This window comes from Mus musculus, chromosome 10 (assembly GCF_000001635.26).
Source record: "Mus musculus strain C57BL/6J chromosome 10, GRCm38.p6 C57BL/6J".
NCBI lineage: Eukaryota > Metazoa > Chordata > Mammalia > Rodentia > Muridae > Mus > Mus musculus.
In genome coordinates this window covers 100,572,222-100,590,427 of record NC_000076.6, presented here as the reverse complement: position 1 = coordinate 100,590,427, position 18,206 = coordinate 100,572,222, and the positions used below count along the sequence as shown (strand labels likewise).

The following is an 18,206-nucleotide window of genomic DNA, read 5'->3' as shown; positions in this document are numbered from 1 at the left end:
GGTCATTTAATTGTCTGAAACCTACAAGATGGGCTGTTGCTTAGGATTCCTCTAGAGCCTCAAAGAAGGTACCAACACTTGACTTTAAAAGGCTAAAACGTTTCTAGTTTCAATACAACCCAGCCAGAAACTTGTAACTTGTAGGTCCTCTCTCCCTACACCAACCCCTTTGTTTTGTGTAAAATTGTGTGTGTTTAGGTATATTTCCCTCCCTCCCTCCCTCCCTCCCTCCCTCCCTCCCTCCTTCCCTCCCGAGTCAGTAAACACAAAACTGTAAACTTGTTTTTAAGAACATTTTATTCTTTGAGAGTCCCCTGACATATACATGCTTTCAAGTGAGACAAGGTTATTTGATTTTTTTTTTCAAGAACTAAGTAAGTAAAACGCTAGGCAGTAGGATACCTGCTGATTAAACATTTATAAAAATATTAATTGGAATTATAAAACAATTGTGGAAACATAAATTGGCTTCTTCAATTACCTAAGATAGTAAGGGCAAAAATCTCCCTGTGATTTCAGGTTTTAATGAGATAGGTCTACTACTAGAATATATTTTTTATTCAAGCATCAATTTTATTATTTCCTTGTAATGTCCTTTTAGACAGTAAGTCAAATGAAGCTGTTTCAAGTCTTTTGTTGGATTCCCAAGAAAAACTCGACAGAGATTTTTGTTATTTCTATGTTTTTGAACTTGTTTAATTTTTACTCTCATTGGAAAGGTTATCAAAAAACAAACTGTACACTGCGTGGTGATTAATTCAAACAAATTCAGTTTTGTTCATTGTAAGGTTTGTTTGTTTGAATGTTTTTCCTGGGAAGTCAGTTTTTCTGTCAGAACATTAGGGAATGTCTGAAAGTATTTTCTAAACTTCTCTGGGTTTCCAATCCCTTACATTTGATAGAAAATAAGCAGGTAAGAGAGTTTCATTAGAAACATGCTAAAATGCATCCTAAAGTGATTTATTACTTATAACTTAACATTAATTCCCGAAAACATCATCGATACTAAGTAGTGGCCAAGTATACAACATCGGGTAACGGTTCTTTTATTTTTATTTTTAATTGGACATCAAAACACAGGGGAATCACGCATGTGGAGGCGCATGCTCTGTAGCCTCGCGGTCGCACTACAATTCCCAGAATGCACCGCGACTAGGCGGTCGCTTCCGGTAGTGAGTCCCCGCCTCTCTCCGGAGTGGACCTTGGTGGTGCAGTTAGGATCTTCTGGCTGGTGTTTGGATTCTAGCTCATTTCTGCAGACTTCCTCCGCCCGGGGCCCAGCGCAGTGGAGACAGGTTGCGCGTGGGCAACATGAAGCGCCTGGGCTCGGTGCAGCGGAAGATGCCGTGTGTGTTTGTGACGGAGGTGAAAGCTGAGCCTTCAGCCAAGCGGGAGCATCAGGTACCCGGCGGCGAGTGCTGCTGGGCGGCTCCTCCAGTGCTGCGCTGCTGCCCCGGAGCCCAGCACGTTTTACCCGGGAGGTCTGGGTGAAGTTCCCATTTCCCCTGACCTCCAGCTTCTTGTATCTTCTTAGTTGCAAGGAGTGTGGGAGAGTCCTTTGTAAATTGTATCCTCCCCGATCAGGTGATTCAAACGTGTTCTGGCAGATTTGAAAACCTACTTGGTCATCTTCCCTTAACAGCACTGGAATAATGAGATATCATGGTAGTCTAACATGGAACTACTGTCAAAAGTCTGATGAGAAGGCATTGTTTACCTGTTGTGTGCTAGGCACCTATGGCATTGCTGACAGCTAGCCTAACTAGGTCACGCAAATCAGACCTCGTGTAATTTCTTGCTTAATTTGAGTTCTCATCCGAAGGTGTACTAGTCGTATTGCTACGTGTTTTACACATAGTGAGCCTTTAGTGAAAGTAAGAGAATGAATATATAGATAGCTTATATCAGTATGGTTCTTTGATATGTAGCAGTTCTTAACTTCTCACTCAGGATCTGCATGTGCATCTGAAGTGACTTTTCAACATTACCGCTGAACCTTTGGCCCTCTGGTCTTTTTATTTTTTTATTTTTTGTAATTAGCGTACAAAGAGGTTTCCTCGTGTCATTTTCTTAATAATTTAGGTTGTCCCCTCTCCCCTTCAACAAACTTCACAAGCTCCCTGTAATCTCCAAATCTCCAGCTCGCTCCCCCACCCCCCACTCCCGCTACCATTTTGGTGCTCTATCACTCTCCCATCACCTTTAGAGCCTGACTCTTAACACAGATGAACAGATAAACTCTGGGCTGGGGCAATATGGGAGACTCCATTAGAGGGGGGCTTCTTCTCTGACCTTGTTGGGGAATTCTAAGCCCTCACATAGCCTGCAGCCTCAATTAGCACACAGGACCATTCTCTTTCTAATGGAAAGAACAGCACTTGAGATTCCTTAAAAGCTTCTTCCCTAATGAGGCATTTTGGTAACCTAAACCCTCAGCCAATGAATGACCTTTCTGCCCATCCCACCCTCAGACACTCAAAACATAAGCCTTGAATCACCCAAAGTAATATGCCTCCTGATAGTTGGTCGCCGTGTGGGTATTCACAGTATACATTCACAGGGCTTCCGAATCCTCTTGCACCCACTACGCGACCTCTGCCATCTCTGTTCGCTTGTGGACCATATTGGTCTCTGATCCAAGAGACTGGGGAGACCCACAGGTTAGTAGCTCAGGATAAACCCCAGAGTATTGCACATGCTAGATGAGAAATGCTTCCCCGTGCCCGTTGAGCTCCATCCCTGTCCTGTAAGATGCTCTGTGACTTGAAGGTCTTATGCAGATCATCATGTAAGACCATCACAGCTGACATGCTGACCAGAGATGACATGCTAAGAGAAGAGAAATGTGATGTTTGATCATGTTGTTGAGGAGATCAGTCATGAAAAGGGTGCATTCATGAAGCATTTTGACTTTGGCTTTTTAAAGAAATTGTCAATTTTAGGAACTGCTGGTTTTGTTTTGTTTTGGAGGAACATTGAAAGGAAGACTAGAATTACCCCAGAAAGTTCTTAGTGATACATATCTCTATGATGAGATCATACATCTTGTTCTTACTTCTATATATTCTAACATGTTTCTATGGTAAGCGTGTGGATTTCAGCTTTGCAAGGAAGTCTTAAAAATGGAAAGTAGGAGCCATGTTTTTATCATTTTCTGAAAATATGGCCTGAGACAGAGGCCATCTCTGCTAGACCCCCACTACAACTGAGAGCCAAGTGTGATTTGAAAAAATGAATTTTGTAAATATCTCATTATATTAATGACTCCAAGACTTAATCTTGGAGTGTGGGGAATCATGACTGGTAAATACACTGGTTGAACCAGAACAGCCTCTGGAATTAAGCAAGCATGAGATCTAACTTTACCTGTACTTTGTTCCAAACACACCCAAACACGTGTACGGACTTGCATTCTACAGATGTGAGAATGTCCTGACTGTGGGCCTTTTCTTCCCATCTATCAGGCCTGATGTTTCTCCACAGAGGACTCCCTGAGCCGTTCTCCTATCCCTTTTCCTCTTTGGTACTTCTCGGTGTTGTAGCCCACCAAAGCTGAGCACTTCTTTATCCGTCTCTGTATTCCCAGTGTCAAGAATAGTGTTTATTGTAGATAATGCATGGTCACAAAGAATAGGATCGTGCACCTTGAACCTGTGCTGAGGATGCAACACAGAGTAAGGCATGTCTCCCGGCTTCATTGTGGTGGGTGAGATGCACGCCAATACCCAACAGTCTGTCTAGAAGTCGAATTTTACTGTGATCACATTTTTAAACAAAAAGGGTAGGTGAGCTGGTGTGGTAGAACAGGAAGGGGGTCCCAGAACTACAGCCTAAAGCAAACGGGTCAGGATATTAAGGGCAGTCTGGGCTGCAGAGTGACACAGTCCTAAAAAAGAATTAAAACAAAAACAAAACAAAACAAAACCAAAAACCAGAAACTAAAACAAAACAAAAAAGCAAATAATTCAGGAAACTTCATAAATGACTTCAACCTTTCTTACAGAATGGAAAGACAGACCGACCTTTAGAACTGATGAAACTAGGCACAGTTCAGGTGAGCCTATGTGTGAAGGCAGAGGCTGTGTATCTTACACCCGTTTTTCTCTCTCTTCTTTTAAGCCATTTAAAGTTTTGGCAACTGAAACTCTAAGTGAAAAGGCGTTAGATGCAGACGTGTACAATGCGGTTGCAACAGAAAAAGTGGATGGAACATGCTGCTATGTTACTAACTACAAAGGTAAAATCCAACTGGCATGTTTACTCAAAGTACTGTTGTATAAATCTGCACCATCTGAGCTGGGTATTGACTCTTAACTCTTGCAAACCTAACTATCTTAGTGAGTAAAATAAATCAGTGGATTTGTTTCCTTTTCTTGGGGAAAGAAAAGACATGTGACTACCATTAACTTGTTACCATGAAAGGCCAGGTAGCCCGACAGATAGGTGTTACATGGTCCCTCATTTGCATAATAAGCCTTTCTATATCAAGAATGAGGAAACTGAGTCTCAGCGGGGTTCAGTAATGCCAGGTAATGAATGGCCGCACAGTAATGGAACCTGGCTTTGTCCACCTCGGAAGCTTGTCACTGCAGTGTCCCAGTGCAGTGTCCAGTGCTTTCATTCCCACTGGCCAGGTCTCTGATCAGGGACATACTCTAGAAAGAAAGTTCACAGTGATGATATTTAGGGAGAGCCATTATTTGTAATTACTAAATGACGGTGAGATTAACTCTCAGTTCCAAGGACAAAAATAGGTAGATGAGCTAGATGTAGTCCTTGGTGTCAAGGAATGTTCTGAAATGCACTTTAAAACTTTTTTTCTACTGTGATAAGATACACAGAAAGATTTACCATCGGAACTATACTTTAAATGGTGTGTCACACTGGCATTAAGGACATTCACATGATCTTACCATCCCCACTACTCACCTGCAGAATACTCCATCTTCCAGAACTTCAACTGCTTGCTGGGAACTCCCTCATCCACCTCCCCTCTCCACAGAGCCCAACCCTCAGCCTCTTAGCCCAAACTTTGTCTCTTAATTTGACTGTAGGTAACACATGTGAATGGCCTCTTTGTGGCTGGCTTACTCTCTTAGCTTAGTGCAATGTCTTACCCTATTGGAATAAATCATATGTCAGATCATGTATAATTTTAAGATTGCTTATTGTATACATAGCCCATTTTGTTCACTTCAGTCACTGATGGGCATGCGGATTGCCGTTGTGGAAAATGAAACAAACAGCGCTAGATTCGTCTCCTGAAGTACTGCCTTCACATAGGATTACTGGATCATATGTTAATATTCATTTAGAAAATCTGAGTACCCGTTACTCATTTTCCATAATGGTCACACTAGACGTTCTTGCTTCTAGAAATTCCAATTTTTCTATATCCATTCTCTGACTGTTCTTATTACTATTGGTGATAGTAGCCATACTAATGATAATGTATGAAGCACACTTTTTATGTTTACCAGTGAAAAGCACAAAAGGTTTATTCAACCAGAAACTATAGTTTTTATCTAGTTCTTTATATTATGTATGTGGCTGACTAGTAATAGGATTGTAATTAACAATTTTTATGAAACTGATTTATATATTGGCGTAAGTTCTATCGGGCTCTTATTCATATGTGTGATGCGCATGATGGGTGAAATTACTGTTGGAGCTTTACTGCTCAAGAATGCTCACAGGACTCAGATGACAGGTGAATAAATACAAAATCAAATAAGGATATCAGAAGTAAGTCTATCTCCGAGCAGAGCACCTGGAAATGCCACGGCAAGTCTGTCTCTTATCCTGCTTTTGTCCCGCAGGACACATTTTTCTCAGCGTGGGAACCACTGCTGGGATCAGGAACTTGAAGTCAAGTCTTAGTTGTGGAATTTTCTGGTTTTACTTGTTGCCTACAGATCTTCCAGCTACCTAAGCAGTAGCACCAGCAAGCTATGCAGAAGTCTCAGGGAAGCCAGGTGCAATTCAAACGTCTCACTTTTAGCAATAAGGAATATTGGCACAGTGCCCTCACACTGTTACAACCAGATTACAAAACCAGTGTGTGTAATGACTTGACCTTGAATTAAGCCCATGCTGCAGGGTAATGTTCAGGGTATGTGTCAGTACAATCGCCTGGCTATGCTCACTCTCCTTTAGGAAGGGACCAGGGAGCATTCTGATCAAAGGGTTGTGAATTCTTGTCACCCTCTTTATTTAACAAAGGACGAGCATCCTATCTCACACTGGGATGAGGCCTCCATCCTGCACACCGGAGACTGTTTCTCTTGTCTTTCAAGGACCTTGGTTTTCTTACAGAAAAAAAACAAAACTATTTTGTTTTGTTTGATTGAATTTTGAAATGTCTTTCAAGACAAACTTTGTTTTCTTTTGACTTTTCCTTTTATTTCTCCATTTTCAGGTCAGCCATACCTTTGGGCTCGACTAGATAGAAAACCTAACAAGCAGGCTGACAAGAGATTTAAAAAATTTCTACATTCAAAAGAAAGTGCAAAAGGTTAGTGGGTTGTTGTTTAAACTTTTCAGATTTAAATGGTTGAAATTTGTGGTTTGTGGCTATGGTTCTTCTGGGTATATCCATCTTGAATTTCCATCTTTGGGAAAAATAATTTTATATATCATATAGTCATTATATATATATATATATATCTTATACGCGTTCTCACGCCCGGCCAGGAAGAACACAACAGACCAGAATCTTCTGCGGCAAAACTTTATTGCTTACATCTTCAGGAGCTAGGAGCGCAAACCCCCAACCCCAAAAGCGAAAGCCCCTTCAATAATGAAACCGAAACCCCTTCCCTATTTAGGAGAGTTATATTTCGCCTAGGACGCATCACTCCCTGATTGGCTGCAGCCCATGGCCGAGCTGACGTTCACGGGAAAGGCAGAGTACAAGTAGTCGTAAAATACCCTTGGCACATGCGCAGATTATTTGTTTACCACTTAGAACACAGGATGTCAGCGCCATCTTGTGACGGCGAATGTGGGGGCGGCTCCCAACATCTCCCCCTTTTCTTTTAATAAGAGCAAATAGGCCACCCATATTAATGAGAGTGGAGATAGAGGTCAAATCCCCAGTGTGTAGGTAAAGGAGCCGTACACATAACCTCCTCCCAGGCTCATCACCCAGAGGGGTCCTGGTCTGGTCCCGTGTTGTTTTTCCTGGGGGAAGGACACTTGAACACTCAACCTTCTTGAAAGATGACATGTCTCCCTAGAATAGGCTCATTTTATGCCGCAGAGCCCTTCTATTGCAGTGCTTAGCCGTGCAACTCTCTCGGGCTGCTGAAGCACACTCACTCTATCCCGTGCAATGAGACTAGCCTCATGGGATATAAGAGCTGAGTGGCCAGCGACCTATTGCCTAAGCATAGATATATCAGGGGAAGCTCCATGTTCTAGTCCTGCAAGCGCCTGGGCAATAACCACCTTGTCTCTCCTAGTTTGGGCCTTAAGCTTACAGACCAACCAAAGAAGCAACACTAATCCACAGCAAAGTGTATCTCCAAATAATATCAATCCCACCCATTCTTTAAAGAAGGAAAATGTTGAGGAGATCCAATTGGGTAATCCTTTGGTCAGGGACAGGTCCAAGCGCGTGGAGTTGACCTGAAGTCTCAATTCCCGAAGGATCTGTTCAAATTCAGCCGTCCAATTCTGTAACATATACTGAAAAAGACTTTTTGACAAATTAGCTGCCCTAGTAAATTTAACATACTGAATGGAAATAACACACAATCCCGGAAACTTTTGTTCACATCCCAGCTGAGTTATTTGTCATAATACATCTAGTTGTATCTGGACAAGATCTATGAGTTGATTAACCAGCATGAGACCTCTCTGTATCTTGACATTAGCTGAGGCCTGTTTATCTATGACTGTAGTCACTGAGGCTGACAAAGTGTTAATGGTGTCAGTCATCTGGACCTGTCCAGACAGAGCCAAGGCTGTCTGAATTAAGGCCAAACCCAGTTCCTAGTTAGTGGTAAAAAAGCAGGAGAATACTTGAGCATTATACATCACCGTCATTGGGAGTGGAAATGTCGACATTATCCCCCAACGCTGCTCTCTCTTTATTATTGAAGCCCTGGACATCACCAAGACGAGGGACATCAGTATTCCCTTGGTCAGTCTGGATTTTTCGGGTGAGTCTTTCTGGTATCCAAAATGGGTTGTCTTCATTCTGTGGGAAAACACAAATAGCTCCCCTGGATCTTATCAAAATAGGATCCGGGCCATACCATTTATTATCAAGGACATTTTTCCATTTAACCATCTCATTGGGCCTATCTGGCTCTGAACAATGACGTTCAGCCGCAGTATGGCCATGAGCATCAATATTTAAAAAATTGAGTGTAAAGAGTGCCATAGACACAGACACTCTTGGTGCTCGGGGTAAAGTCTCCTCAAAAGTTCCCCTCTTCTGTTTTATAAGATAGGCTTTGAGGGTGCGATGCGCACGCTCAACAATACCCTGTCCTTGAGGGTTGTATGGAAGTCCAGTCAGGTGGGTCACGTCCATCTGACGGCAGAACTGCTGGAATTTTTGAGACGTATAAGCTGGTCCATTATCAGTCTTAAGGAGTTTGGGTTTCCCCCAAGCACTCCATGCCTCAAGGCAATGTTGAATCACATGTGAGGCTTTTTCTCCGGTTAACGGAGAAGCAAACATGATGCCAGAACATGTGTCAATGGACACATGGAGATATTGAAGTTTTCCAAAGGAAGAAACATGTGTAACATCCATTTGCCAGACCTGTAGAGGTCGAATACCGCGTGGGTTAATTCCCACATGAGGAACTGGCAAGAACTCACAGCAGCTTTGACATTGAGTAACAATGTCACGGGCTTCTTTTCTTGTCAAGGAGAAACGACTGCGTAATGTTTCAGCCGTCACATGAAAATTGTTATGAAAATTTCTTGCAGCCTCTACCGGGGATGATAGGGCAGCAGCCACCACTTTAGTGGCCTTATCTGCCAAATCATTTTCCAGAGCCATGGGGCCAGGTAGGCCTGAATGGGCTCTAACATGAGTAATATAAACAGGAAATCTTCTAGATAACAAAACTAATTGTATCTGCTGAAAAATATTGGCAACTCTACTGGAAGGCTTAATCACTCCAGCCACTTCTAAAAGATTTACTGCATTAACCACATAACAGGAATCTGACACAATATTAAGGGGTTCTAAAAAGGTTTTTAAAACTTCTAAAACCACTAAACATTCTACCACTTGAGGTGAATTTTCATTATATTGTTTGGATACCACTTTACCATTAGCCACATAGGCACCTATGCCAGTTTTTGATCCATCAGTATATACCACAATCCCATTTTTAAGTGGGTTTCTTACTGTTATTTGTGGAAACCCAACAGATTGATTTTGGGCAAACTGTAAAATTGGATGTTTTGGATAATGGTTATCTATTTGTCCTGAAAAGGAGGTAACTAAAACTGCCCAATCATTAGATGTGGCTGCCAAGGTTTGAACCTGTGCAGCGGTATAAGGTACAATTAAAAGATATGGACTTCGCCCAAAGTGGGTGATTGCTGCTTTTAGGCCTCTAAGGGCAAGCTGTGCAATTGCATCAGGATACCAATCTATTATTTTAGCTGGGGATACGTTTGGATGGATCCACAACAATGGCCCATTCTGCCACAAAACTGCGGTTGGCAATTGTGCTGTCTTAAAGACACACAAACTGAAAGGCTGCGAATCCTCAATACGTTGTAATTGTGCATTCTGTAAGGCTTTTTCCACCTTTTGTAAGGCCTGGTTAGCAGCTAGAGTAAGAGTCCTAGGGGAGGAGATATGAGGATCTCCTTCTAAAATACCAAACAAAGGCCTTAACTCAGCGGAAGGAATCTTTAAAAAAGGTCTGAGCCAATTAATATCTCCCAACAGCTTTTGAAAATCATTTAAGGTATGGAGGTGATCTCTTTTTATCTAAACATGTAAATATTGATTTCTCTCAAAGGAGGAAATATGCGTGACATCCATTTGTCAGACCTGTAATGGCCTGACGCCACGAGGGTTTACCCCTACGTGAGTAGATAAAATTTGACAACAATCTAAAGGCATTATTAAGTAATCAGAATCATTTCCAGTAGAACCAATCTCTCTGGCAGCTCTAGGAATACCAGAGGAAGAAAAAACAGCCATGTAGGCTTGGCAAAATTATTAGTTGAGCTATTCTGTCCCCTTGTGATATAGAAAAGACAACTTGAGGACAAGAACAGAGAACCTGAAGTTCCCCTTTATAATCTTGATCTACAACTCTAGGGTGGACAATAAGACCTTGTAGGCTGCAAGAGCCTGCCTCTGTCATTATTGTCCAGTGGCTTCACCTGCTCGGGAGAGCGCCTTCCAGGCCCTAATAGCCTTTTCATCTGATTCAGAACTACTAAGAACTGGCTCCTCTAATTGATCTTTTTTCTTTTCTTTTTCCTTCTCCTTCCTTCTAATCTCTCCCCAGGTATTCTTACCTGACCTAAACTTTTCCTCGGGTTCAAGACCCTTGGAAAGGCCTGTATACTTATTTTGTGAACCATATTTTCTCTTTGCTCCTATTCTCTCTCCCCGCTTTACTTCTGATAGATTGTCCTGAATTTCATCCAGAATTTTCAGCCCTATTTTAATCACCTGATAACATGTGAAAAGGAACAAAAGGGCTCCTAACACTAGAAAAAATTCAAGGCCAAACATACCTTGCAAAGCCATTTTCCACTTTACTTCTGATAGACTGTCTTGAATTTCGTTAGAAAGTTCAAGGCCAGGCGTACCTTGTAAAGCTATTCCCCACTTTACTTCTGATAGACTGTCTTGAATTTCCTTAGAAAGTTTAAGACCAGACTTACCTCGTAAAGCTGTACTCACTGGTACTCTCGTTCCCCAGCTGAAAAGTTCTGAATTCATGCAGTTGAATCCTTCTTAACAGTCTGCTTTACGGGAACCTTTATTACCGCGACCCGCAGTTCTGGTTCTGGAATGAGGGATCTTCCTTGCGCCGGTCCCGAGTTTTCTTGTATTTTTTCGTCCCGGATTTTTTCTCGTCCCGGATTTCAGCACCAATTCTTAATAGCGTTCTCACGCCCGGCCAGGAAGAACACAACAGACCAGAATCTTCTGCGGCAAAACTTTATTGCTTACATCTTCAGGAGCTAGGAGCGCAAACCCCCAGCCCCAAAAGCGAAAGCCCCTTCAATAATGAAACCGAAACCCCTTCCCTATTTAGGAGAGTTATATTTCGCCTAGGACGCATCACTCCCTGATTGGCTGCAGCCCATGGCCGAGCTGACGTTCACGGGAAAGGCAGAGTACAAGTAGTCGTAAAATACCCTTGGCACATGCGCAGATTATTTGTTTACCACTTAGAACACAGGATGTCAGCGCCATCTTGTGACGGCGAATGTGGGGGCGGCTCCCAACATATATATACACACATACATAGATATATACATATATATTTACTTATATATAAAATAATCACTTTTAGGAATAAAAAATTAACACAGTGCTCTGACAGACAGAGGCAATCTGGCGGACACATGCCCACACATAAATATTGGAAAACAATCTATGCTGTTTAAACATACAGTATTATTTGAGATATATTTTCATTTTGTTTGTATGATAAAAATATTTTTCTAAGTCATGTTATAAATATGAAGATTTTTTATTATTTCACTGATGACTCTACTATACACATTCATTACTTATCTATTCTGATCCGTATAGGTCTTATAAAGTACTAAGTAGTGAGCACATTAAAACTCATAAATCCTCAGAGAATTTTGGCACTTTAGACGGTAGTGTGCAACGTGGTAGTGTACTAAAAGTTGCGTATTTACAGTTAGTCCCCTACTTTGGAATGTAGTTACATGGCAGTGATAACAGAGAGGACTTAGCACATCTGAGGAGTGATGGGTTTGTTATTTCCAGTTTGTATGTCAGCTTTGTATTTCATGTCTTACAGAGTTTCACTGGAACACTGAGGAAGACTTCAAGCCTGTCCCAGAGTGCTGGATACCAGCAAAGGAAATAGAAAAACAAAACGGGAAGCCAGTGCCTGATGAAAACGGACACATCCCTGGTATCACATAATCTCCTCCCAAGTGTGTTTTGTGTTTAAGTGTAAGAAATAAACAAAAAAGGTCCAATCAGGAATTTGTTTTAATCTAGCTCTTCAGTTTATTTATATTCATAGTGCAAATTTTTCTGAATCAAGTTCATTGAAAAGTCTAAACAGTTTATATTAAAAAAATAGGAGGGGAAAAATAGGAGGGGAGATCCTTTTAGGTTTGAATCTTTCTTAAGGATGAACATACTTTATCAGATATTGCTTAGAGCGACTTGTTTATTTGTAGCAAGTTTTCTGTATTGAGGGACCTTATTCTATCAAAAAAGTAACAAACAGGAAATCAGTAAACTGTCGACTGGAGTGTGACTGGAACAGTGGTCTAAACTGGAACACTTGCTGTATCTATTTGTTGTCTTGGATACTAGAGAGAAACTCACTTCATTAAATGAAAAAAGTTGTCGGGCGGTGGTGGCGAGTGCCTTTAATCTCAGCACTTAGGGAGGCAGAGGCAGGTGGATTTCTGAGTTCAAGGCCAGCCTGGTCTACAGAGTGAGTTCCAGGACAGCCAGGGCTACACAGAGAAACCCTGTCTCGGGGGAAAAAAAAAAGAAAAAAGTTTTGACAATACTAGGCAGTTAAAAAAGATGCTAAAGCTTTTTTAAAAGACGAAAGAAAACAGTTTAATGCTGTCTCAGTATAGTGTTCAGTTGCTCCTGAAGCAAGATGAGTTTTTTGAAGAATATGTTCAATTCATGTGAATACCCAACAGGATACACAAATGAATACTTTACGATTATAACAAAAATAGTAAACCTGTTAACTTCCTCACTGATTATCAATGTCTGTGTGATAAGGGAATCTAGAAAAGAAGTAATGATTATAACCAAAAAAAAAAAAAAAAGACCAAGTCTGCTGTATCTTTTAAAAGAACCAGTGAACCAATGTGATAATAATTTCTTCTTTACCAGGTTGGGTACCAGTAGAGAAGGGCAGCAAGCAATATTGCTGGCACTCGTCGGTAGTGAATTACGAGTTTGGAATTGCCCTGGTACTAAGGCACCATCCTGATGATCCCGGGGTTTTGGAAATTAGTGCTGTTCCCCTGTCAGAGCTTTTAGAGCAAACCCTGGAGCTGATAGGCACGAGTATCAATGGAAACCCCTATGGTAAGTGAAGGCATTCGTTATAAAGTCCTAAAGTCAAGTTAAGCATACTGAAGAGCTAACTAACACATTTGTGTCCATTTGCTAGGAGCACATCTGTCTCCGCAAATCTTATGTTCATGGGAAAATTTATATATGGCTAATCATTGGGTTTATTAATGCAAAAGGTTGATTTTATCCCATTCTCCTGCCCCGTGATAGCTTTATCAACTGTGCATGAAAAGGAATCACTGAGATGCAGCTGGGTGAAAAGGTGCTGTCCCCTGTCAGGTCATTAATAAATAGAGGCAAGAGTACGAATTGGCAACATACTGTATCCAGCATCAGAATGCAGGCCATAATTAATTGAGTCAGTCAGTGGCATTCTGGAGTACAGAGTTGAAAGAAGAGTCATAAAATAGAATAAAGACACTAAAGCTATAACAACAGTTCTAGAGAGAGCAAAAGCAGAGTGAAGTTAGCGGGAAGTGGCCCAGTCCATAAGAGTTTGGATCCCTCACACCCATGTTAAAAGCTGGGCACAGCGTTGCATGCCTGTAGTCCAGGAGCCAGCGAGGTATACATAAGAGGTTCTCTGGGCCTCGCAGTGTATCCAGTATAGCCTAGTCATTGAGCCTCAGGTACATCAAGACACCCTTTTTTCAAAATACACGGAGAAAGCAATAGAAGATACCCAGTACTGATCTACTGTCTCCATAATGCAGGCTGCAAACATGCACACACCTGTACTCCACAAAAACAGGTATGCAGACAAAAACTGAAGTATGTCTGGGTGATGGGTACTAAGCTTACCTATAGAATCAAAGTCGACATTAGGTAAACGTGGAGTAAAAGCAGAGTGTAGCTAATGATATAACACATGCTATCAAGATTTTTTTATGTAAACAATGTTTGATAGCCAATCTTTGAAGCTTTATTGGCCGCCATATCTTGAGATGGACTATCAGCAGTACTTCTATGAATTGATAAGGCTGCATCTTCCAGTGAAACTACTTACCATGGATGCCTGTCTGGACTTGGTCCACAGGTCGGTGCCCCGACGCTCAGTGTAGAGAGTACATGAAAGTGAATTTAGAGTTTTTGGAAGAAGTACCACACTTGAGTGAGAAAAGGACTTCCTGCACACTACAGAGAATCTAACTTTTTGTTAACATTATTCCTAAATGCTTAGACGTTTATACACTTGGCAAGATACATTTTCTCACTCTTTCTGAAAAGAAGGTGACTGAACATGTTTTTTAGTTTCTGTTTTTGATTTTGAAAATTTTACCATTTAGGGCTGGGAAGCAAGAAATCCCCGTTACATTTTCTCACACCACACGGAGCATTCCAGGTCAGAAATCTGCCCACACTGAAACACAATGACCTGCTGTCCTGGTTTGAAGACTGCAGAGAGGGTCAAATTGAAGGGATTGTGTGGCATTGCGGTGACGGCTGTTTAATTAAGGTAATGACAAGAAACAACTTAAGTTTGTTCTTAAAGGTGTGGTACTCAGTTTCTCTGTCCAGGTTGTATTATTTCTGGCATGCAGTTAGTATATTAACCCCATTCCGTATGCCATCAGGCTAAAACAGTCAAGTTTATGGGACGTGTCAGGCTGACGACGGTGTTCAGCCTGGCACTGTCTATGTCAGATGAGCTTCTGAGTTAGTGATAACACAGTCAGTCCCTCCTGGGAACTCAGGGGGCACATTAGTTCTCTGAGGCATGCTGTGTCTAGCGTAACTCAGCACTTCCTAAACGAACTTAGAGACTGTTGAGCAGAAAGTGCCCAGTGGTAGGTTACAGAGTGAGTTACCTTACCCTTGTGCCCCGTCCCCTCAACTTGTCTGATTTCTCACTGGTATATGAAATTTATAATGTTCAAATCTGAGTTTAAGCACTCCCATCTCCACATTATTCACTGAAATCAGAAGCCTGCATTCGTTGTCTATGTCCTCTTGCCATTCCTTCATACATCTGGTAACCAGTTCTTCAAAGGTCTCATCTATTGAATCTCTGTTCTTTATATCCAACTAGGTGCTCACTTTAATTTAGGCCAGTATACAGTGGCTTGAATTATCCTATCACACCCTAAAGCACTCATCTTTCATTTCTACTCTGCTTGTGTTCAGTCTTCACAACTGACTTATTACTTCCTGCGTAATGCTGTTCAGGTATGATAAGACGTGCCACGCTACAGCCCCTTCTTATCTCCCCATCACCACTCCTTTACCATCTGAGAAAACACACTGTCTGGTTGTTGTGTGACTGTTTAGTTCTAGGGAGATATACACGAATGCCTACTTCCCACAGACACAGGTACTGAGGACAGACCCAGTAGTGAACCAGGGACTTTACTGGGGTTACTTACAGGAATATGGGTAGGTAGCTGCTTACAAGGAGCAATGTGGACCCAAAGGCTGCAGCATCAGTAAAAAGCCCTCCCAGCTTGAGTGATGACTCACGAAAGCAGCATCCTGGGGACTCCTGGGGACTCCTGCACATTGTGCAGGCTGCTCCCAGCCCCTCAATTGTGACCTTGCAGAAAGTTTTGGGAATGTTGAGCTTTAGCGCCTGTCTTAGTCAGGGTTTCTATTCCTGCACAAACATCGTGACCAAGAAGCAAGGTGGGGAGGAAAGGGTTTATTCAGCTTACACTTCCACATTGCTGTTCATTACCAAGGAAGTCAGGACTGGAACTCAAGCAGGTCAGAAAGCAGGAGCTGATGCAGAGGCCATGGAGGGATGGTCCTTACTGGCTTGCTTCCCTTGGCTTGCTCAGCCTGCTCTCTTATAGAACCAAGACTACCAGCCCAGAGATGGTCCCACCCACAAGGGGCCTTTCCCCCCTTGATCACTAATTGAGAAAATGCCTTACAGCTGGATCTCATGGAGGCATTTCCTCAACTGAAGCTCCTTTCTCTATGATAACTCCAGCCTGTGTCAAGTTGACACAAAACTAGCCAGTACAGTGAGACGTGTGAAGTTTGTTTACTTTCTGGGTCTTAAAGAGGCTCCATCTAGAGTGCTTGTTTTCATGTGGAGGAAACAGCTACCCAGCAACGTCCTAACCAACTGTGATCCCAGACTACCCTACCATTCTGCCACTAACATTCCTTTGGTGACACTAGAGTCAGGCTCACACTTACTTTTTCTGTAGTCACTAACAGACTATATTCATTATGTTACTGGCACTTTTCAGGTATTGGCAGAGTAAACAAAACATTTGCTCTGCCTTCAGGAAGCTCATATCCCAATGGGGAAGACAGACAGCACTGTCAAAAGAGCAGCTATGGAACTGAACTAGAATGAGAAAAGGTAGACCCTTACAGTGGACCTGGCAGGTAGCAGTATTCACAAGTATAAGTTACGATGCTGTTTTCGACTAAAGTTAATACCATCATTTTTTTCTCCTTACAGGTCCATCGTCACCATCTTGGTTTATGCTGGCCACTTCCAGATACTTACATGAATTCCAAACCAGTTATTATTAACATGAACCTGAACCTGAACAATTATGACTGTGCTTTTGATAACCAGTCTTTGTTTAATCAGTTTTCAAAAATAGATAAACAGAAATTTGAGAGACTCAAAGACATAATACTTGATGTATAAAATGGAACTAATTGTTGAGATTATTGTGATTTTCTAAGACTGAATAGTTTGCATTTAATTTTGCTAGCTGTTTGGCAAAACCTGTCAACTTCTAAACATGTTTCTAGGTATTTATAGAAATCATCGTTAGGATTTGACTATCTTAACACAAAAATAAATATAAAATAATCAATTTTAAATAGTAAATTGATATAAGCTTACCTTTATGCTTTTTGAAAATTTAAGTTATTATGAAAATAGTAATATTTATCATAGCTCATTGTGCACTGTATAGTCATAAATTAATGAAGTCTTCAAAAATATACTTTTCTAACAAGTTAAAACTAAATATGATTTTTTTAAACAAAAAAAATACAATATTTTGAGCTGTAAATTCTATAACACAGAGACTGCTTGATTTCCAGCTGAAACTTTTTTCACTCATAAAATAGTTTTAAACCTGCAGTTACACGAGGGCACTAATAAATAGGGAAACTATGAGGACTTTCTCCATCTTCCGAGTGTTCAGAAGCAGCAAGAGGACTAGGCAGTTCAAATCCAAACTGTTCCGACAGTTTTTTTAGCTTCTCTTCTAATAGGATATTCTTTTTCACTTCTTCCTTATAATTATACTTCAGGTCTTCAATTTCTTCAAAAAATGAAGGATCAAAATTTTCCAGTTCTTTTTTCAGCTTTTTAACTTCCTCCTAAAAGTTACATACAGGATACATGTTTTTGGTTTGAAATTTTAGATTTAATTATAAACATAAAAACTCAAAATCTTAAATGTAAATATTTTTCTTTATATTTTACTGTTCAAGGTTCCGTTGTACCATGTGAATAATGTAGAAGCTGCCATCTTTAGCTAAATTATAAGATTAAATCTTTAAACTGCCTCAGATATTCCCAGGCAAGCGAAAGGGACTTTGCTTTTTTACAACAACATTCAAGAGTTTTCAGTATTTATAATGTTCTAATTTTTTATCTTTTATATATAATACTTATGATCATGGGAACCCTGGGACTTGGAAAGGTTAAGCACCTGGTGAAGTGCATGCTTACAGCATCTACACAGACCAGTGACGAGCAGCCAGACCACTAAATGATTTAAGGGAAAGATCCCTGAAAATAATTTCAAAAGGGACTTAGAAAACACTTTCCCCACCATGACCCACAAATTAAGAAAATAGTTTAAAAAAACTATTAAGAGATGTGCATTGGTTACAATTTAAAAATAAATTTATTCTCTAGTACTTTCTGTTTGTCTGATTTTTTGCTGTTGATAGTTGTTTAATAAAAAGTTGTCATGAGTCAAATAATAAGTGTGAAATAAATCCATGAATTTTGGGTTATACACTTAAAGAT

At 40.9% G+C, this 18,206-nt stretch overlaps 2 protein-coding genes across 6 annotated transcripts in view; one reads left to right on the top strand and one right to left on the bottom strand.

The window, feature by feature from the left end:
- Positions 1-1,037: 1,037 nt before the first annotated feature.
- 4930430F08Rik (RIKEN cDNA 4930430F08 gene) lies at positions 1,038-18,154 on the top strand. 2 transcript variants are annotated; one of them, XM_006514028.4, is made up of 7 exons: positions 1,038-1,401; positions 4,120-4,237; positions 6,419-6,514; positions 11,997-12,113; positions 13,070-13,267; positions 14,542-14,711; positions 15,285-18,099. In XM_006514028.4, exons 1-7 carry the CDS (start codon positions 1,312-1,314, stop codon positions 15,300-15,302), a joined length of 807 nt encoding a protein of 268 aa, XP_006514091.1. In that variant the 5' UTR covers positions 1,038-1,311; the 3' UTR covers positions 15,303-18,099. The 2 variants fall into 2 exon arrangements, with proteins under 2 accessions (XP_006514091.1, NP_780337.2); NM_175128.2 differs by having other exon boundaries at positions 1,169-1,401; positions 16,668-18,154.
- Cep290 (centrosomal protein 290) overlaps positions 14,757-18,206 on the bottom strand; it is an 88,124-nt gene continuing 84,674 nt past the window's right edge. For 3 of the 4 annotated variants that reach the window (XM_006513526.3, XM_006513527.3, XM_006513528.3), the window contains one exon: positions 16,772-17,548. In XM_006513526.3, the coding sequence (XP_006513589.1) occupies positions 17,321-17,548 (228 nt within the window). In that variant the 3' untranslated portion in view covers positions 16,772-17,320. Of the gene's footprint in view, positions 17,549-18,206 lie in introns of all 4 variants that reach the window. The other variant, NM_146009.3, reaches the window with a different exon arrangement.